Here is a 19,934-nt window from a genome sequence, read left to right on the forward strand (position 1 = left end):
AGAACCGAAGGAACTGGCCCTGGGAAGTGCAGGACCCCCAGGCAAGGTGGCCCATGAGCTCACTGTCTCAGATGCATGTCACCCAGGCCACATCCTAGAGTCCATATCCATCTCCGGCACTGACAGTTTGATTCTCTGAGGTGCTCTCTGGCCTCACAAGCCATTTGTGCTCACAAGTCCATTTGTGTCCTGGTCCCTTTTGGGGATCCTCAGGCAGGAAGCAGAATCTGTATATCGGTCTGGGCTGGGGTTGTACCCGTGGATTGAGCAGTTTGTCATGAAAATTTATCATAGTGGACCCAAAATCCACTTCTGAAACATCCCCCAGGGGCAGAGGGATGATGGATGGTGGATGGGACCTAGCAGAGCTCTCTTCCTTTTTTTCTTTCTTTTTCCCCATTTTATTAAAAACCGCATCTCTGAGGTTAGATTGACATAAGCAGTATGCCATATATATTCAAAGAATACAGTTTGGAGGGTGTAACATGTATTCCCTGTGAAACTATCACCACAGCCAAGAAAAGCGTTCTCTTACCAGGAACGCAGAGAAGGTGAGGTCCTGCAGGAAGCCATCCAGTGCCCCTGCCCCTTGGAGGATGGGACCAGGGCCTAGGGCAGGGAGGGCACAGGATCAGAGATGACAGGACCCAGACTGGAGCAACAGGCATAGCATAGCTTACTGGCCCATAGGCCAAGAAGTCCACGCAGTCGGCCTCCCATCATCCCCACCAGACTGGGCTTCTTGCCGAGGGGGCGCTGTCCCAGGAGGTGTGTGGTACCGGGGTGCTGGTGGCAGCCTCTGCATCCTCCTTGGCTCATTCCAGCATTCCCTGCAGAGTCACCCCTGCATTTCCTTGGTGGCAACTGGGTGACATAGTACGTCCAACCCCTCCCTAACCCCAGGGGTAGGAAAAGCTAATCAGACCAGGGCTGTCTTCCTGGTTCTCAGTGGAGCTCCTAGAGTGTGAGGCCAAGATCAGAGAGAAATGTGCCCCCACAGAAAAATAGGGAGTGCTGGCAGAAGGGGAAGTGGATTCTGGGGAGCCAGTGACTGGCGTCCACCTGAGAGCAGTGCTGTTCCTGCCGGTGGGTACTCGAGGAGGGAGCTGAGGGGGGAACAGACAGAATGGGGGCCTGCTCTGTACCCCCTGCCAACCTTGGGCCAGAGGACAGGGTAAGCTCACCTGGAAGTCAGGTCACAGAGACAGGCAAAAAGCAGGGGGCAGATGTCAGGTGTCACCCACACTGTGTCTGAATGTCCACAGCCACCCTGTCAGTGCTTCCCTGAAGAGATGGGTTTGCTAGGGGGAGGGGTTTCAGAAAACCAGGGGAAGAGCCCTGAAAGCCAGGGCTGCCCTGCAGACCCTCGTCTCTGATTCCTCCCTTCCCTTCTGCCAGCCCCATATTGTCCCCCTACCCCGGCACGTTCCCAGAACCATTCTGGGACCCATTTCTCTTGGCTTTTGGCCATCCGTGTGGTGGGAAAGCAGGTGCCTAGACTGCTACCCTGAGGCGGGGGAGATAGCCCATGGCAGGGCTGGTCTATAGGTGGGGACCCTTCCTCATACACTCAGTTCTGGCTGGAGGCCACACCACACTGTCAAGGAGCATCCAGCGTTGAACTGAGATGAGTGTCCAGAGCCAAGAGGTCATGAGGCCACGACAGGGTGCACCACATACCAGACACGTGGACCAGAGGAAGACAGAAACTTGAGTTTTTGGGGCAACAGCCAGCCGTCTGGAGCTCCTTCCTTGAAGGGCCCTTGAGGGCACAGTGGTCAGGTTGCCTGGGGGAGAGAGGACAGGAGAGGGCTCCTTCCCTGGCCCGGCAGTCATCAGGGCTCCCGCAGGACACAGATTACCTCAGTTAGGATTCTGTCCATCTGGAAAGGCCAGGGCAGGCCATCAGGCCAGAGCAGGCCAGGCCATCAGGCTCCAGTGTTGCCTGCCTCTGCTCCACTCTGGGGCTCTGCACTTGGGCTCTGCGGGGCCTGCTGCTCTTTCCTGAGAGTCCCTACCTGAGCCACAGCCTCCTGTGACTGGGGAGCTGTTGGCACCACCAGGCAGACCCAGGGTCTCCTGGCCCTGACATCACTGAGGGAGGACCTGGCAGCATGGGCCTCTGGTCCCATCCCCAAGAGACCAGCCAGTCTGAGTGGGTTGGTGAAGGGAAGAACGTGTTAAGTGGCCAGCCAGCCAGAGAGGAAGTAGGGGTACTGGGCCAGACCAGATACCTCCATGCTGGTTCACTCACTGGGTACATTCCCTTCTGTGTTGTATTTTTCAGCCCTCCCCGACACCTCCAGAGACGTCAGATCAGCTTGCCAGCCCCACCACACCCCTTGGCAGCCGCCAAAGCTCCAGCATACAGGAGGCACCGACCGCCTCCCAGGGTCTGCTTAAACTCTTCCAGGGGAACTCACCCATGGAGGACCTGGGGGCCAGGGGGGTAAGCCCAGAGCACGGACCCCATCAGCACACCTAGGCCTGGGAGGAGGCCAGGGCCAGCCTGTGGCTCCCTGCCCACACACCACCTCAGGTCTTCAGGCCTGCAAAGGGCAGTGTCCAAGGACAGGGGCATCCTGCATGATCTGCTCGGCAGGACCAGTCACCCCAGGCTCCTGGCCTCTGCTCGGGTGCTCGTTTCTCTGATGCCCTGGGGGTGGTGCCCTGCTCCGCCCAGCCTGGGCCCCTGTAAACGTGCAGTGTAGATGGAGGTGGGCCCCGGCACACATTCCCAGACCCTGCTTGCTTCTCCCCCAGGCCAAGGAGAAGATGAAAGAAGAGTCGTGGAACATTCACTTCTTTGAGTATGGACGTGGTGTGTGCATGTACCGCACAGCCAAAACACGGGAGCTGGTGCTGAAAGGCATCCCCGAGAGCCTCCGCGGGGAGCTGTGGCTTCTCTTCTCTGGTGAGTTGCCTGGGCTTTGGCCCAGCACCCCAGGGCCTCTGTGTGAGAACTCCACTGACCCCAGGCTGGCCTGGAGCTGCCAGCCCTTTACAAGGCCAGAATGGGGCCTTCAGCTGTGAGGGGCCCATGCCAGGGTGGGCCACTGTCCTGGGGTGCAGACCTCAAGGGCGGGGCTCTGTCACCCAGATGGTACCTTCCCAGTTGCAATGAGTAGAAAGAAGGGGCCCCCAAGGTATCCTTTCCTCGGGACAGGCTCTGACAACATGCATGCCTTTGGCCATGTGGACAGTTTCACAAGAAAGCCCTTCAAACTTTGGTGGGCGACCCCTTCCAGGAGCAGTCACCAAGGAACCTTTGCCTCACACCTCCTCCTAGACTTGAGGGTCTCACTTCTCTGACATCTCCAGCCTGCCCCTTCACTGTCCCCAAAGTCCCAAAAGGAGGGGAGGAGGAAAGACAGCTGCCAGCTGTGTCTCCACAGGGGCCTGGAATGAGATGGTGACTCACCCCGGCTACTACGCCAACCTGGTAGAGAAGTCCACAGGGAAGTACAGCCTGGCCACGGAGGAGATAGAGCGAGATCTCCACCGCTCTATGCCCGAGCACCCTGCCTTCCAGAATGAGCTCGGGATTGCTGCCCTCCGGCGGGTGCTGACTGCCTATGCCTTCCGAAACCCCACCATCGGCTACTGTCAGGTAAAGGGGGTTAGCCGAGCCTGGAGACCGCATCTCGCACTGGCGGCTCACTCAACAGAGGCCTGAGTTGATGGTGCCCCGTTCCCCCTGGCAAAGCCTGACCACAGAGAGGTGTAACGAGAAATGATATCCACCACTCACTTTGCCCCTTGGCCTGTACTGCCTCCTGAACTGGGGCCTGGAGCCTTTGATTGCCTAGTGCGTCTGGTAAAATAACCATAGCATGCTAGGGTATGGCATGACATGAATGGTCGTGCAGCCATCCCCACGGTCCACCTCCAGAATTCTCATCTCACAAAACGGAAATTCTGTCCCCATTAAACAACTCCCCTGCTACTCCCACTTCTACTTTCCATCTCTCTCAACTTGCCTGCTCTGAGAACCTCATGTCCCCCAGTATTTATCTCTGTGACTGGCTTATTCATTAGTCCAAGGGCCTCAGGGCTCATTCCCATCATGGCACATGTCAGGATTTCTCTCAAGGCTAAAGCATATTCCATTCTGTGTACAAACCATACCTTGTGCACCTGTTTGCCTTCAGCGGGGCGCCTGCACGGCTTCTGCCTTCTGGCTCTTGTGAATAGCACTGCCATGAGCACGCACGTGCAGCATCTGTTCCTGTCTCTACTTGCATTTCTTTTGAGTCTGTACCCAGGACTGAAATTGCTGGATCCTATGGCAATTCAACCTTTAATTTTATTTTTTTTTTTGAAATTGCCATATTGCTTTCCACAGGCACAGCACCATTGTACATTCCCACAAGCAATGCATGCGCAGGGGTTCCACTTCCTCCATATCCTCGCTGCCTTGTTTTCTTGTCTTTGGATGATAGCTAACCTAATAGCGAGAGGGGCCTCTTTATCATGCTTTCAATTTGCATTTCCAGTAGCATTAGGTTTTACATCCAGTGACATTTCACCACCTCCTCCCCCCCTACCCGGCCCAGACAGATGGCTTTCTACTTGCCTGAGACTGCATCTGGATTTCAGAGCAGCAGGCCACCCCCTTCAAGGCCACCCTCGGTACGGCCACTGTTCTGCATGACGAGTTATCAGTGCAGGGAAAGTTAGTGTGCTGGCTTTAGAGAAGTCTTAAGAGCATTTCCACCTTCAAAGCCTTTTTTTGTTTATTCATGAGAGACACAGAGAGAGAGGCAGAGACATAGGCAGACGGAGAAGCAGGCTCCCTACCGGGAGCCCGATGCAGGACTCAATCCCAGTACCCCAGGATCACTCCCTAAGCAGAAGGCAGACACTCAACCACTGAGCCACCCAGGTGCCCCAAAGCTCTTTTTCTTATGAGCCTTGCTATTGGCTGTCACGCAGGACTCACTTACACATCCGCCTGGTCCTGCATCTCAGCCCCCACACCAGAAACCACTCTGAAGAAGAGCCCCATGCTCATCTCCTCCTCAGCTTTCCAAGTGCCCCACTGGCTGGATCTGAGGGATCTGATGATGGGTTTTGTCAAACTGATTTCCTACAAATGGCCTTTTGGCAAATTGTCTGGAATTGGGTGGGATATTTTGCCGTTGTTGGACTTGCTTGTGGAGTGAGCCCTTGGGGGTAGGTTAGGGAGCCTCCCCTTGCTATCTCTGTGCCCACAGGCCATGAACATTGTCACCTCGGTGCTCCTGCTCTATGGCAATGAGGAGGAGGCCTTCTGGCTGCTGGTGGCCCTCTGTGAACGCATGCTGCCTGACTATTACAATACCAGGGTGGTAGGTGAGTGCCTGAGGCCCCGCGGCTCCCCCTGGGGGTGTCGGGCCTCCCTGTGTTGGGCTCTACACCCAGCACACACTCTGAGCTCTCAGGGGCCTTACGGATGTGAAGCAGGCCAAAGACAGTCACGGTTCCCATTCCACAGGTAGATAAGGAGGCCGAAAAATCACCACACAGCTAGAACGTGGAGAACCAAACACAGATCCCCCAGCCACCTTGCTCAGACTTTACGCAGCCTGTTAGTGGGTGCTGGCAGTGACAGAAGATGCTACACATTCAGTGGCCTTTAGAAGCCAGCCTGGGGCCTACATTCTCATCTATCTGACTCTCGAGATTTCCAGCCTCACAGCCCAAGCAGCTCTTACATCCCTGTGTCCCTACTACCCAGCCTTATCTACTGTGAAGCACAGCCAGTAGAGTCTGTGTTAAGTGGAAATGCACTGGCCAATGTATTTAATGACCTGTAATTAAGTCAGCTATTCAAAGATGTCCTACCCCTACCATTTGGTTTTGGGCATCTCCCCTCTTAGGCTCCTTTCATAATCACATCTGTTCACAAGCTTCAGGCCAGGACAAACAACAGCCACCAAGGTTCCTGTTTACTTTCGACACTTCTAGAAGGGAGAAATTTGGATTTCCCCAAAAGCATATCCAAGCACAGTGAAATCAGCTCTTCTTTTCACCTAGTAGTTTTTGGAAGCTGTAGCGTTTTTGTTTCTTATTTTCTCCACCACACACCCCCCACCCCAGCCCTCCATGTAAGCGGAGCTGGCAAGGGATCATCAGGTGGGCTTCCTTGCACTGCACTCAGGACCTGAGCCAGAAGCATGTGCTGACCCTTCACACGCCTTTGTCCTCTCCCTAGGGGCCCTCGTGGACCAAGGCATCTTTGAGGAGCTCACGAGAGACTTCCTACCCCAGCTCTCTGAGAAAATGCAGGACCTGGGAGTGATCTCCAGCATCTCTCTCTCCTGGTTCCTGACCCTCTTCCTCAGCGTCATGCCTTTTGAGAGCTCTGTGGTCATTGTTGACTGCTTCTTCTATGAGGGCATCAAGGTGATCCTGCAGGTGGCTCTGGCCATCCTGGATGCCAACACAGAGCAGCTGCTGGGCTGCAGCGACGAGGGTGAAGCCATGACCGTCTTGGGCAGGTGAGGGAGCCAGATTGCTGACCAGCACCCCCCACGGGTGGCAGAGCTCAGCCCCTCACCAGCCGTGGGCACTCCTCCCAGCAAGCACACTCCAGGGAGGCAGGAGAGAACCTCCTTTCTGCGGGGAGACAAAATGGCCCCAGGTAGTGATAGCTCTGGGAGCAGAGTAAATGGGTGATGGGCCAGAGCATGCTGGACTAAAGCACCCAGGGGGCAAAAGGTGGCTGGAGCAGCACAGCCTCCAGCCTCTAGCAAGGGCTGTATATCTACTCTTCTCTCAGAGCAGTTCCGACTGTGCCGTCCCCAGCTCAGCAACATCACTCCCTCTCACCATCACCTAGATAAAGGGGCCTGTGCTGGGCTTGCTCTGACAGCTGGATGGGCTGATACCTCCCTGTCATCCTGGCTGCCACCTCCGCCCTCAGTCTCCACATCCCATCCTCGCAGACTCTGGGATGCAGCCTCCTTCCACCACCCCCATTGCCTTGGTATTGGTCCACAGTACCCTCCCCACCCTGGGCCCTTGCTGCTTCATCACAGCTTTCCCTGTTCCTGCCAGCAGCATCCCATAGAGCTTATTCTGATCAGAATCTGACCCTGTGACTCCCCATGGCCCTAGTGGTTCTCTGGGCAAAGGAGCCAAGTCCCCCAGCCTGGCCTTCAAGCCCCTTACATACAAGACCCCCACCCTGCCCTGGCCTCACACAGGCCCAGGCTCTGAGCCCTGTACAGTCCTGCTGGCCATGTGTGGGTATTACCCCAGCCTGGAACACTCCTAGCCACCAGGACTGCCATAGGTACTGCCACCTGTCCTCTGAGCCTGCCCAGGACCATGTTATCCCTCCAACTGGGACAGACCTTTCTCTCCTGATATGGTAGGGTCAGGGAACCCCCAGAGGACACCCTGGCTTCCTAGAATTCATGCTCAGGCCTCATGAGGGGCAAGGCCTCTCTGCTACCTCCAGGGGGATCCCTGATTTGCCAGGGCACTGTCTGGGGCACACCTCTGTCCTCTGCCCCTGCAGAGTCCAGGCCTCATCTCCTGCCCTCCTGGAGGATGCTCTGTCCTTGGCACACTCATTTATTGACTGGGGGTCTAGGCAGATTAGGTCCCTCCACATCACTATTAGGACATCCCTATTGATAGTGGGGTTGCTTTAATCCTTCCAGATATCTGGATAATGTGGTCAACAAGCAGAGTGTTTCTCCTCCTATTCCACACCTCCATGCCCTGTTGACTAGTGGAGATGACCCTCCAGCAGAAGTGGACATTTTCGACCTCCTGAAGGTGTCGTATGAGGTCAGCACCCTGTGGGGCTGTCTGGCCAGCCTGCCCCATCTGGGTGTGTGGGTGTGGGTGGCTGTGGCCGGGGTGGGAGGGGGCAGTTCTCTGCTCCGTGGTTCTGCCTTCCTCACTGAATTACCTCTGGCCTGTAGAAATTCAGCAGCCTGAGGGCCGAAGACATCGAACAGATGCGGTTTAAACAGAGGCTGAAAGTGATCCAGTCCTTGGAGGACACGGCCAAGAGGAGCGTGGTATGGATGGGGCTGGCCTCCGGTGGCCTGCCGCAGGTTGGCTGGCGGCGGGGTTGGGGTTTGGGGAGGGTGACCTGGGTGGCCTGCAGAGCGCCCCCTAGTGCTGCCTTGTGCAATACTGGAGTCTGGGAGTGAAGGTGTGATTTTGAGTAAGTGGGCGAGGCCCATTCACTGTTTGCTGCTCTTGGGCTGGTCACTGCAAAGCTTCTCTGACACCCCAGGACCTGACGGCCACACGTCACTCTGCCTTGGGCTGAGCCCACCAGCCTGGCTTTGCCTCTGCCCCTCCACCCACCCAGCCCACTGTGCCTCTACCACAAGCTTTTGTCCTCCCCAACTCCGGAGAGAGAATTTACTGGGAAGTTCTAGGATGCCTTCCAAGGAGCAAGACAGCAGTCACTAAATGATTCCCCCTCACCCCAGGTCCCTGACTGGGGCTCAGGGCAGGAAGGCCCCCCGAGCCCTGACCAGGAAGGAACCTAGGCAGTGTGGACTGTGTAGCAGGATGGGTAAGCAGGGAGGTCCACATGTCCTTTCCTGAATGGACTGTCACCATGTGCTTGGTCAGCTGGTCCGTGTTAGCCTTTGTCCACATGGGGACTCTCTTAAAGACCTAGAACTCAAGAATCCATCCATACATGTGGTTTCTCTCTCCTAGGTCCGAGCTATACCTGGGGACATCGGTTTCTCAATTGAAGAACTGGAGGACCTTTACATGGTGTTTAAGGTGATAGCCAAGAGCAAGGGCAGGCCCAGTACCCTATCCTCGTCCCCTATGTGAGTCCTCAGTGCAGCAACCTGCTGCCAGAGGAGAAGTTGATTTAAAAGCATCCTCAGATGCAGGTACCACCAACCTCACATGGTAGAATTTAATCCTTCAGGCAGCTTAGGCTGCCTTAGACATTTTCTTAAGTGGCAGAAAATCCAATCAAGTTAGTTTACACAAGAGGGAATTCCTTGGCTCATGTTACTAGATAGTTTAGGAATTCACAGCTTCAGTCTTGGCTAGATCCAGGTGCTTAAACATCCTGCCAAGCTTCCTACCTCAGATGTCCTCTGGACTTCTCTTCCTACCAGAATGGCAGGAATGTCATCAGCAGTTCCAGGGTTGTCCTGTTCTCTCAGTGGAAAGAGCCTTTTCTTTCCAAGTGGTTTTAACAAAAAGTCCAGGGTTAATTGTTGGACTTAACTCAGATGCTATGGGAACAGGGGGGTGTTTATTGTTAAGCCAAATCTAGGCCCTGCACCCACCCCGTAGCCTGAGGGTGGGACAGAAGGGGCGCTCCAAAAAATTTCAGATATTGTTAGAAGAAGAAGGGGGAAAGGGGTGACAAGCAGGCCGAAACAGTAAAGTCCACACTGCCTTTTCCGTTCTTGTCGGTTCCTGTCTGCCTCTGGTTTGGCACCCAGACCTGAGCCTTGTGGTCAGAACAGCGCAGTCAGGGCCTCTCACCTGCTGGGGCCAGCAGCGGCCAACAGCGGCCAGCAACCCTAGGGCTGTGTCTCAGCTCCCGTGTCTGTAAACATCAGAGGCTGATGGTACCAGTGTGGGAGGTTCTAGGACATGCTGAATCTGGCCCAGTGCTCCCCACCCTGGGATTCTAGGACTCAGAGGAGGAGGAAGGACACACTAACCAGCCTGGCTGTCCTAACGCCACGGGGACTGGGAGGCCTGGCTGTCTCACTGGGCTGTGCCCCCAGCAGGCCAAGCACCTGGCAAGTCAATACTGGGGGAGTGGCCGCCCCACAGCCGTGCGTCGGGACCCCAGCCTGCCCTACCTGGAGCAGTATCGCATTGATGCAGGCCAGTTCCGGGAACTCTTTGCCAGCCTGACACCCTGGGCCTGTGGCACCCACACGCCAGTGTTGGCAGGACGCATGTTCCGGCTCCTGGACGAAAACAAGGACTCTCTGATCAACTTTAAGGAGTTTGTGACTGGGATGAGTGAGTAGCCTCCGCATGCCAGCCCAATCAGCTGCTCCCACTGCAGCAGGAGCCTTAATAGGGAAAGGGCAGCTTTCCCACTGGGAACACATGGGGATCCTGTGGGGTCCTCCTCTCCACCTTCCCCTCCTCAGGTCGGGGCTGCTCAGGGTGGGTCTGCCAACACTGAGAAGGGCAGAGCTCAGGGGTGGGTGGGAGGCCTGGGGCTCACTCCAGGGACCTCTCCAAGAGAGAGGCTATGAGGAGGAACACACCAGAACCCATTGGAAGGGGATGGGCTCCAGTGTGGATTGCCTTCCACTACAGGTGGGATGTACCATGGGGACCTGACAGAGAAGCTCAAGGCACTCTACAAGTTGCACCTGCCCCCAGGTGAGAGCCTCGTCTCCCACTCACTGCCATGGGCCTCTCGCATTCAGAGCTAGGGCTGCAGCGCCCCAAGGCGCAGGCCTCCATGAGGTGCTGGGTGGGCCTCAGGCAGCCTAGTGGGAGGAGGCCAGAGCCCTTGGGCAGGGACGTAACCTAAGAGGCACGTTTCAGAGGACTAAGCCTGGCTGAGGGTGGGGACCCAGGTGGAGCACAGGGCAGCTCCTGTTTATCCCCGGAGGTCAGCTTGGGGGAACCCCCGAGGCCCTCCAAATGGCCTGGGTAGCCCTTTTGTGCAGTCATGAGCAGGGCCCATTCTCCCCTGGCTTCTCTACACTGTACCTGTACTTCCTGGAGACACTGAGAGGCTGCAGGGTTGGGGGTGAAGAGTGACTGGCAGCTGACCTTCAGACAGGCTGGATCCCTTGGTCTGTGGGTTTTCCGCCGTGTGGGCCCAGCTCACCCTGCCCAGCCAGGGTAGCCACACAGAGAGTTCTCTAAGATGACGTGATCTCCTTTTCATAGGGAGAAACTGAGACTTAGGTGAGAATTCTACCCCTGGGTGCTCTGCTCAGGGGTGGAGCTGCCCTGGGTCCCTGCTGCTGTTCTCGAACTGCCCCCAGGTCAGCGGCTGCCTCCAAGTGGGTGGAATGGTTTTTTGACCACTGGTGCTGTGCGCACCCCAGAGGCTGTCACTTGACTGGCCTGGAATGCAGTTTTAAAGCTCCCCGAGGTGGTTCTGTGCAGCCAGAACCGGAATACCCAGGCCTTGATGTAGGTGTTCTCACCTGTAGCTCATTTTCCCCCCGTAATTCAACAAAGAACAGTGGCCTCAGGGATGCCTCTAGGGAAGGTGGGTACCAACCACCTCCAGCTCTGCTCAGGGCAGGGCCTGTGTTGGGCAGACCCCACTGGGCTGCACTTCTACAGGTGAGGGCACATGGGGCTCCTTCACCAACTCCCAGCCACATCTGTCTGCCCTGCCTCACCCAGGCCCCACACCCTGCGCCTCCCCCAAGTGCCACCTATTCAACCCCTGTCAGCGCAAACCCCCCGCCCCGCCGCTTGCACTGGGGAGAATAGCCCCCCACCCAGAACCACATGGATCCGAAATCCTGGGGACGACCTAATCACAAAAAATGTACCAAAGGTGTAGAATAGGCACAAGATGCATAAAGTGAATAAGTCCATTGTGTGTGGCTGATCCCTGCATGTGTCCTGGGGGACCTCGTCCCTAAAGGATGCTGTGCCTCACACCATCAGGGCAGGAAGAAGGCAGGCCACTCCCTGGACCCCCAGCTGCACTCACCGGGCTTTTTGATGGGGTATGTATGACATTTGTAAGCACAACGTAAAAGTCAGGGAAGGAACAATACCCAGGGTCAGTGGTCATCATTACCCCTGTGACCCCACACTGCACCATGGGCCCTGACAGTAGTGGTGAGGCAGGCCACGCAGGGAGCCAGGACTCGGGAGGTATGCTCTGGTGAGTCCCATTGTGTTCTCCTGCCCTCACTCGCCTTTCTTTCTGAGCATAGCCCTGAGCCCGGAGGAGGCCGAGTCGGCCCTGGAAGCAACCCATTACTTCACCAAGGACAGCTCCTCTGAAGGTGAGCACTGCTGTCCTGGGGGCCGTGCGTGGCCTGGGGCCCTGCAGCTGTGCAGTCGTGCTGTGGGCTTGGGGAGTGTGCTGTGTCAGGGGGACGGCCACTGCCTCTCTGTGGAAGGGCCTCCGGGGGTGTTCTCACTCCTGTTTCTCTTGTCTCTGCCTCCTTCCTGGACCTTGGCCTCTCCCTCCCTCTCTTCTGCGCTCTTCCTGTGCTCTCCCAGCATCTCCTCTGGCCTCAGATCTGGACCTTTTCCTGCCCTGGGAGGCTCAAGGTCAGTCCTTGGGGGGCAGGGGCACCTGCTTCATGCTGGGCTGCGTCTACCTAACACCCCACCCCCACCCCCTGCATGGTCAGGGGGTCTGGACATACTTGGTCCCAGGGATGCCTCCTGTGTGAATGAGTCCTGAGGAGGACCCAAGAGCAAGCCGCAGCTTACCAGGGAGGAGAGAAGCAGTTTCTGTGCTTGTCAGCGGGGAGCAGGTAGTAAATGCAGACACATGGCACAGTGGGCATCGCACAGGAGTGTCAGCATTCCATGTCACACTCATGGGAAAAAGTCCAGACGCCATCATGACAACAGTGTCAAATGGTTCTGGTGGAGGTGGAGGTGGATGCTTTCCCTGTAAAGTGTTCTCGTGGTCGGCATGGCTCTTCCATTACAGGAAAATACATCTGTCATGCCTTTTTGAAGACATTCTTGGGCTACGTGTAAAGCCCATTGGGGACATTCGATGCAGGGTGATGGGGCATTCTGGGCCTGGGTCTGGCAGCGGAGCTGGTAGTATATAAAGTCCTTACAAAACTGACCAAACCCCCAGCCTGTAAGTTCTTGTGGCAGATAACACACACCAAGGACAACATACACCCAAGAGAGAAAACATATCAAGCATACGCGAGGCGGTTCTGCTGGCCATGTCAAAAGGCTGGATTGGAACTTGATAGGAAGCTTGAGGGCCTTGATTTCAGGGGCACAAACTGAAGAAGCAGATGCTTTTCTCTTACACTCAGAATCTGGGAAAATCAGGGACACTTGAGGCTCTTCCCAGTGGCTTCCCATTAAGGCCAGGGACTAGTGGGGGAGAGCCCTATGCCTGGACCCCACGTAGCCCCAGATGGCGAGTCTCCCCTCTGCAGCAGAGAGCCTGAGCCCAGAGAGGTGCGCCCTTCCCCGCCACTGCACAGCCCAGGGTGCTACCACCACTAGAGGTCCCCCAGTGGCCCTACCGGCCCAAGGTCTGGGAAAACTGGGCAGCCTGCTGGGCCCCATGTTCGTTGTCCCCAGAGGACACACGGTGCAGGCCAACTCCAGCAAGTGTGCAGCTGTAAGAAACCCAGTACCTGGCACAGAATTCAAGTCCATAAAATTCTTCATCAGTGCGGCAGTCAGGTGTGGGTCGAAGTGATCATCAGGACTGCCTTCAGTTTGACCCTTTCTAACAGAAACTACAGAAATTAGTCCTCAGGCTTTTTCTCCCTACCGTGCGTATGTTATTCACTTCAACACCGCGGGCCGAGGCTTGTAATCCTTTGGCAGAGAGGCAGGAGGGTTTGGTGGCACTTTGGGTCCCTGTAACCAGGTGCAAAGCATCAGCGCAGGGCTTCTACGGGAGAACAGACCCATCTGCTCACAGGCCTCCGTGGTTTGCGGTTGTAACACAAGAATGTTCTCTGTGTACTTTCCCCTTTTTTCGGTTGTCCAGAAGCACTGCAGCAGGAAGAGCAAGAGGGAAGCAGAAATGAGGACGTCCAAGAAAAGAGAGGAGGTACAGGCAGACCAGTGTGGCCAGTGCTCACGCACATCCCGGGTTGATGGGGTCTGTGCAGGCCTCCCTCCCAGGGAAATGGCAAACACGGCCTCTGCTGCCAGAGGAAGCCCCTCTCAGCCCCAGACCTGACTCTCCTAGCTGTGAATACCAACCCACCCCCACCTCCCTCTAGGAGCCCAGCCTGTCCCTCTCCTGCCACCCTCTCATCAACCTCCATGTCCTTTCAAACCTACTTTAGTGTAATAACTCAGGGGAGACATCTGGGTGCTCTTCCCATCACCACCTCCCCAGATACTGGGGTGTTTTGTAAGCGGGCCCCAGTAACCCCATGCCAGACAGCCCCCAAACCCACTCACTGCCTGCTCCTGGCCCCAGCTCTGTCTCTGACTTGACAGATCTTTTTTCTCCCAACTCACAGAGGAGAAGGGGACCAGCCCTCCCGACTATCGGCACTACCTTCGCATGTGGGCCAAAGAGAAAGAGGTTCAGAAGGAGACCATTAAGGATCTTCCCAAAATGAACCAGGTAAGCCCATTCAGAGCCCCCCTTGAACAGACATTTCCAAGGCTGGGTTCCCCGGACCCAAAAAGCTCCCTACCGTCTCTCCCAAAACCCCTGAAAGGGTGGAAATTCTCCTGCCTGCCTCCAACACCTGCTAGTCAGAGTCAGGGATGATTCCAGAGGGACAGGAGTCCACTTGCTTTGGAGCCAACTCCTGGTGATGACTTGTTCACATTTAATTGGGATCCATCCACTAGAATAGCTGTAGAGACTCACATGACCCCTCTTACAAGACAGCCTCACAGCACTCCTGTTCCTCCCCAGGGCCGGGCACAGGCAGGCGTCAGACCCCCCCCCATCCCCCACAGCTAACCCAGGCTGTGTTTGCTTGTCCTCACCATCTATTCTGATCAAAGATGTACGAAACTCAAAGTGATTCCAAAACACACTGAAGAAGTCCTTCAGTAGCCACCGACCAGGTTTGGAAAGTCATGGCAGAAATCAGTGTGGCTCTGCTAGCAGAGTGGACTTAGGGGCAGGGAAGAGACTATGCTCAAAGTAAAGGCAGTTGGAAAAGAAAGCTCTTCTGAGGCTATGTGATATCGGTCAAGTAAGCTTCCCACTCTGTGTCTCAGTGTCCCAGTCTGTGACGTGGGTGTAACAAGGCACAGGTGTACAGACAGCTAACAAGACTACAGAGCACGGGCAGTCTGGCTGATCTGAGGTCAGGCTGACCCATCTTCTCCCATCTCCCTGACCTTTTTTCTGTGTTTCGTCTGAAAAGGAACAGTTCATTGAGCTGTGCAAGACACTTTACAATATGTTCAGCGAGGACCCCATGGAGCAGGACTTGTACCATGCCATCGCCACGGTGGCAAGCCTGCTGCTCCGCATCGGTGAGGTGGGCAAGAAGTTTTCGGCGCAGCCGGGCAGGAAGCCCAGGGATGGTGTGCCCGAGGAGGACGAGCCCGTGGCCACTGAACCCCCACAGGACCCAGCCCCAGAGCTTCAGCCCCCAGCCACAGGGGATCCCCAGGCCAAAGCCGGGGGAGACACCCACCTCGGGAAAGCTCCACAGGAGAGCCAGGTGGTGGGCGAAGGGGGCAGCGGCGAGGGCCGGGGCTCCCCCTCCCAGCTTCTGTCGGACGACGAAACCAAAGACGACATGTCCATGTCCTCCTACTCAGTGGTCAGCACTGGCTCCCTGCCATGCGAGGACCTGGCTGACGACACGGTGCTGGTGGGCGGGGAGGCCCGCAGTCCTCCAGCCACCGCCCGCTGTGGCGGCGCTGTAGACACAGACTGGTGCATCTCCTTTGAGCAGATCCTGGCCTCCATCCTGACGGAGTCCGTCCTGGTGAACTTCTTTGAGAAGAGGGTGGACATCGGACTCAAGATCAAGGAGCAGAAGAAGGTGGAGAGACAGTTCAGCACCTCCAGCGACCTCGAACAGTCTGGAGTTTCAGGCTGACAGGGACCTGGCCTGTCTCTCTGCTTCCCCCTCCCCCTTCGTGTTCTCTTTTCTCCTTAAGGACGCACCCCTCTTGCTCTCCCCAGACGCAGTCAGTTGTGAATGGAAAAAAGGCTGAATGGCCACAGCTGGGTCCCCTCATGCCCTGCTTCATGGGACCACCTTGGTCCCATGCAGTGTCAGAGGCCGTCCATCCTGGCCTGCTTGCCCAGTGCCTCCGTGCCCCATTCTGTAGCCAGGCTACCCTGCTCCTTCCACTTCTAAGAAAATGGGAGGGTACCCTGCAGCTGAGTACTCCTGGGGGAGAGGAGGGCTGCAGCTGAGTACTCCAGGTGGGGGTGGGGGTCGGTGGGGAGCTTTCCTGCCATTTGGCACCAGGCAGCGAGTCTCATGCCTGTTGAGCATCAAGGTGGTGGGAACTTCAAGGTGCTTTCTGGAAGCCCCTGAGCCCAAGCCCCTGGCCAAGAGACACAGGCAGGAAGTGTCTAGAGCACCAGGGCAGGTGCCACACAGGCGTTACTCGAAATGCTCTTTCAGCTCATCAGCCTCACCATTAACCTTAAAAGCACATCCCTCAGGTCCTGATCTATTTCCTTGTATTCATTTCAGTTGGCTGAAGATCACACTGTGCTCAATGCCTTAATAAACCCCTGAAAGAACTCGATACCATACTGCGTGCAGAGCCTTAATGGGGCCTCAGCTATGGCTTGGGCTTCTGGCTTCTTCCCAGGCAGTTGGGCCCCCAGGCCATGTTCCAGACGTTCTGGGCACTCAGACCCCCACAGGGGTAGGGCTTCGGGGCCCTCAGGAAGAATGAGGACACAGAAGGTGCTGATGCAGACCCGGTAGGGCCTGAACTGACCTTTGCCGATGGGGGCAGTCCCAAGCTCCACAGGTGCAAGCAGCCTGGGCCCCCGTGGGTGCAGGGGTGTGGTTGGGCCTGGGCTGCAGCATGTGCTTGGGGCAAGTTGATGTGGGGCCGCAGGTAGCAGACTGAACCATGAGCACCCCCTAGCTTTGGGACAAGAGCTGATCCTTGATGTCTGGCATTCGCCTTCCTTCCCATCCCTACCACGTGGGTAAGGATAAGTCCTGGGGCTGGGCTTTTTTCCCTCATTTTGTAAGTAGGCTCCCTACCCAGCATGGAGCCCAACATCGGGCTTGAACTCACGACCTTGAGATCAAGACCCTAGTTGAGATCAAGAGTCTTATGCTTAACTGGCAGAGCCACGCAGGTGTGCCCTGTGTTTGTTTTTTCTTTTAATTTAGTAGCTTATTGAGGTATAATTTATATGCTATAAAATTCACTTGTTTTGAGCTATATTTCAATGATTTTGAGTAAATTTATAGAGTTGTGCAGCTGTCCCCATCATGCAATTTTAGAGTACTTCCATCACCTGAGAAAGACCCTCCCACCTACGTGCAGCCAATCCCCATTCCCACCCAGCTCCAAGGAACCACTAATTTACTTTCTATTTATAGGTTTTATGGCTGGTGTTTTAAATGACAGTCTCTGTGATTTTACCCTGTTCACAACTGCTGGTTCACATCTCAATAAATGTGGCGAAAAAACATCAAGGAAACTGAATAACTGTTTGCTTAACAACAACAAAAAAAATGTCATTAACCAATGTAATTTCCTTTCTAGGATTTATACAAACTGACCACACACTTTGCCATAAAGTAATTTCAAAGGGTTCATATCCAAAAGACTGCATTTTTGGCCATAATGAAATTAAGTAAATATCTATGTAACAACCTCATAAAGTTGGCAGTTTAAAGTCTTAAGTTGATTGTAATCAATTAGATGTAAATAAAGCGAAATTTGGATAAATGTTTTCTATATTACATAGAAGTCTAAATGTGACAATGTGCCGAAGAAATTAAACAAGAATATGATACAGTAATCTAGCCTTTCATATGACAAAAGAATGGGTAGTACGAATAAAGCTTTAAAAATATTTTTCTTCTGTAAGTAAACACAATTCTATATTTTAAAACTGCTTACCAAGTGATATACCAAGTCAATTTTGTAATTCCCAAGAAAAATATATGAATTTTTGGAGATTACATACATTTGAAGAAAGGAGGAAAACAGAAAAGTAGGAAAACCATTTTTTGTAATATTTAAGATTACTCAATTATTTTTGAAGATTGTATTTATTCATGAAAGACACACAGAGAGAGACAGAGACACAGGCAGAGGGAGAAGCAGGATCCCTGTGGGGAGCCCAATGCAGGACTCGATCCCAGGATCATGCCCTGAGCCAAAAGCAGACACTCAACTGCTGAGCCACCAGGCGTCCCAAGATTACTCAGTATTTTTATGTCTTTTTTCTATATCTTTTTCAAAGCTGAACCCATACCAGTATGAAAAAATTTTAAGATTTTAGAGAGCATGCATACAGGGGGTACGGTAGGTAGAGGGAGCAGGAGAGGAATCTCAAGCAGACACTGCGCTGGATCTCAGAACCCCGGAGATCATGACCTGGGCCGAAATCAAGAGACACGCATCACCGACTGAGCCACCTAGGTGGCCCATGAATTTTTTATTCTATTTTCATTAAGCATAAAACATTCTTTTTAGATGCCCCTTGCTTTCAGCCACAATAAGTCAAACACGGGGGAAATAAACAGACCACCCAGTGAGAGCAGGGACTATATATCTAGAGCTTGCTATATAGAAAAGGAGGCAGCTGTCAGTCATCACGTGCATTTGGCAGAGACCTCAAGAGGAGTGGGGAAAGCCTTCAGTGAAAACAAGAGAAGGCTTCAGGTGTGCTCTGATTAGAGGCTGCCTGCCTGGAAGGGGGTGCTGTCTAACTAGAAGGATGTCTTTTCTGTTGGTGTGTGGTGCATAATTGGGTTTCTCTGGTTGGTCCTGAGATAAAGACTGCAGAATATAGGGAAATTGGCAGTGACTGACCAAGTCCTGTCTGCTCTAGAGGTTGTAGTTTGGCTTCGGGGATTGGAGGTTGGTTGCTATAAAGGTTATCATATGTGGTCTAGTCACAGTCCGTTTGTAAATTCAGCTTCTCAAACTTTTTTTTTTCAAGATTGTATTTGACAGCACCAGAGAAAGAGTGACAACAGCAGGGGTGGGGGGTGGGGGTGGAGAGGTGCTGGATCCCAGGACTCCAGGATCATGACCTAAGCGGAGTCAGACACTTAGCCAACTGAGCCACCTAGATGCCCCTCAAACATAATCCAACAGTTCTAAATCCTCTATAACCTTAACCCTTCCACCTCGGAAATAAATAACGCCTGGTTTTACGTAATTGAAATTATATCCTCTTTGTAACTTCTTTGCTTCCCATCAACACACATGCCAGCATTTTCAGGTCAAACTCAGAGTCTCTGTAGTTGACCTGCATGCTTAATGGTCCATTTTGAGTTTCAGTAAGCGACGACTCTGGCATGTCTATCTCCATTCTCCTGCCACATAAATCCTAAGTCGGGGGAGTCCTTTTCTCAGCGTAAGGGTCATCGCCAGATGGTTTTCCAGTTTACCCTGCTTCTGAATCCGGTGGCAAGGGCCCCTGTCACCCCACCGGGTGTTATAATGCTAACAGTGTGGCTTGTGTTCGGCACTGGGAGGTGTGGGCGGGCCGGGTTAGGGTGCCGGCGGCTGGGGCAGGAGGGGTCCCGCGGCCCGCCTTGCGCAGTGGTCGCGGAGGAGCCGTCTCCGGGCTGCAGCAGGGGCTAGTTCCCTTGACAGCAGCTTCCCGTCCCCCCTCGCTCTCTGGGAATCCCTCCCGGGGTCCCGGGGTCCCGGGGTCCCGGGGTCCGCAGCCCTCGGCGCTCAGGCTCACAGGTCCCCCGGCCGCCGCGGCCCGGAGGTCCTGCAGACCCCACCGGCGGGCGCCAGGGGCCGGGGCGGGCCGGGCCGGGCCGGGCCGGGCCGGGGCGGGCCGGGCCGGCGCCCTCCCGCTGTCTTCCGCGCAAGACCGAACCCGGAGCGGCAGCTGGGGGCGCCGCCCTGGCAAGCTCGACCTCCCAGCCAGCCCCAGCGCAGAATCGGGCTTTAGGAGGAACCGGGAGCCGGCCCGCGCCCACACAGCACGTCGGTGGCGAGGCTGACGCAAACCCCCAAACGACCGACCCGGCGGCAGACCGAGGGCCGGCGCCCCGCAGTCAGCGCCCCCGCAGCCGGCCGCCGAGGCGCGCCACGAGCTAGAGAGGCCCGAACACTTCCGTGGAGGCGGGGAGGGCGTGGGGGGGCGGGCCCAAGCGCAGGGCGCACGCGCAGGCGCAGGC

The 19,934-nt window shown here is 55.3% G+C and overlaps 1 protein-coding gene across 6 annotated transcripts in view; it reads left to right on the forward strand.

Moving 5' to 3' along the window:
* TBC1D9B (TBC1 domain family member 9B) overlaps nt 1–17,260 on the forward strand; it is a 41,754-nt gene extending 24,494 nt beyond the window's left edge. The window contains exons 8-22 of one of the 6 annotated variants that reach the window (XM_025446567.3): nt 2,288–2,449; nt 2,764–2,914; nt 3,396–3,610; nt 5,217–5,334; nt 6,197–6,482; nt 7,653–7,782; nt 7,920–8,018; nt 8,677–8,745; nt 9,723–9,963; nt 10,270–10,335; nt 11,868–11,939; nt 12,160–12,210; nt 13,640–13,702; nt 14,124–14,230; nt 14,991–17,260. In XM_025446567.3, the coding sequence (XP_025302352.1) occupies nt 2,288–2,449; nt 2,764–2,914; nt 3,396–3,610; nt 5,217–5,334; nt 6,197–6,482; nt 7,653–7,782; nt 7,920–8,018; nt 8,677–8,745; nt 9,723–9,963; nt 10,270–10,335; nt 11,868–11,939; nt 12,160–12,210; nt 13,640–13,702; nt 14,124–14,230; nt 14,991–15,677 (2,517 nt within the window). In that variant the 3' untranslated portion in view covers nt 15,678–17,260. The remainder of the gene's footprint in view (nt 1–2,287; nt 2,450–2,763; nt 2,915–3,395; nt 3,611–5,216; nt 5,335–6,196; nt 6,483–7,652; nt 7,783–7,919; nt 8,019–8,676; nt 8,746–9,722; nt 9,964–10,269; nt 10,336–11,867; nt 11,940–12,159; nt 12,211–13,639; nt 13,703–14,123; nt 14,231–14,990) is intronic. The other 5 variants (XM_025446569.3, XM_025446570.3, XM_025446571.3 and 2 more) reach the window with 5 other exon arrangements.
* The last annotated feature ends 2,674 nt before the right edge of the window (nt 17,261–19,934 follow it).

The sequence above is a fragment of the Canis lupus genome, chromosome 11 (genome assembly GCF_003254725.2).
Source record: "Canis lupus dingo isolate Sandy chromosome 11, ASM325472v2, whole genome shotgun sequence".
NCBI classification, from domain to species: Eukaryota; Metazoa; Chordata; class Mammalia; order Carnivora; family Canidae; genus Canis; species Canis lupus.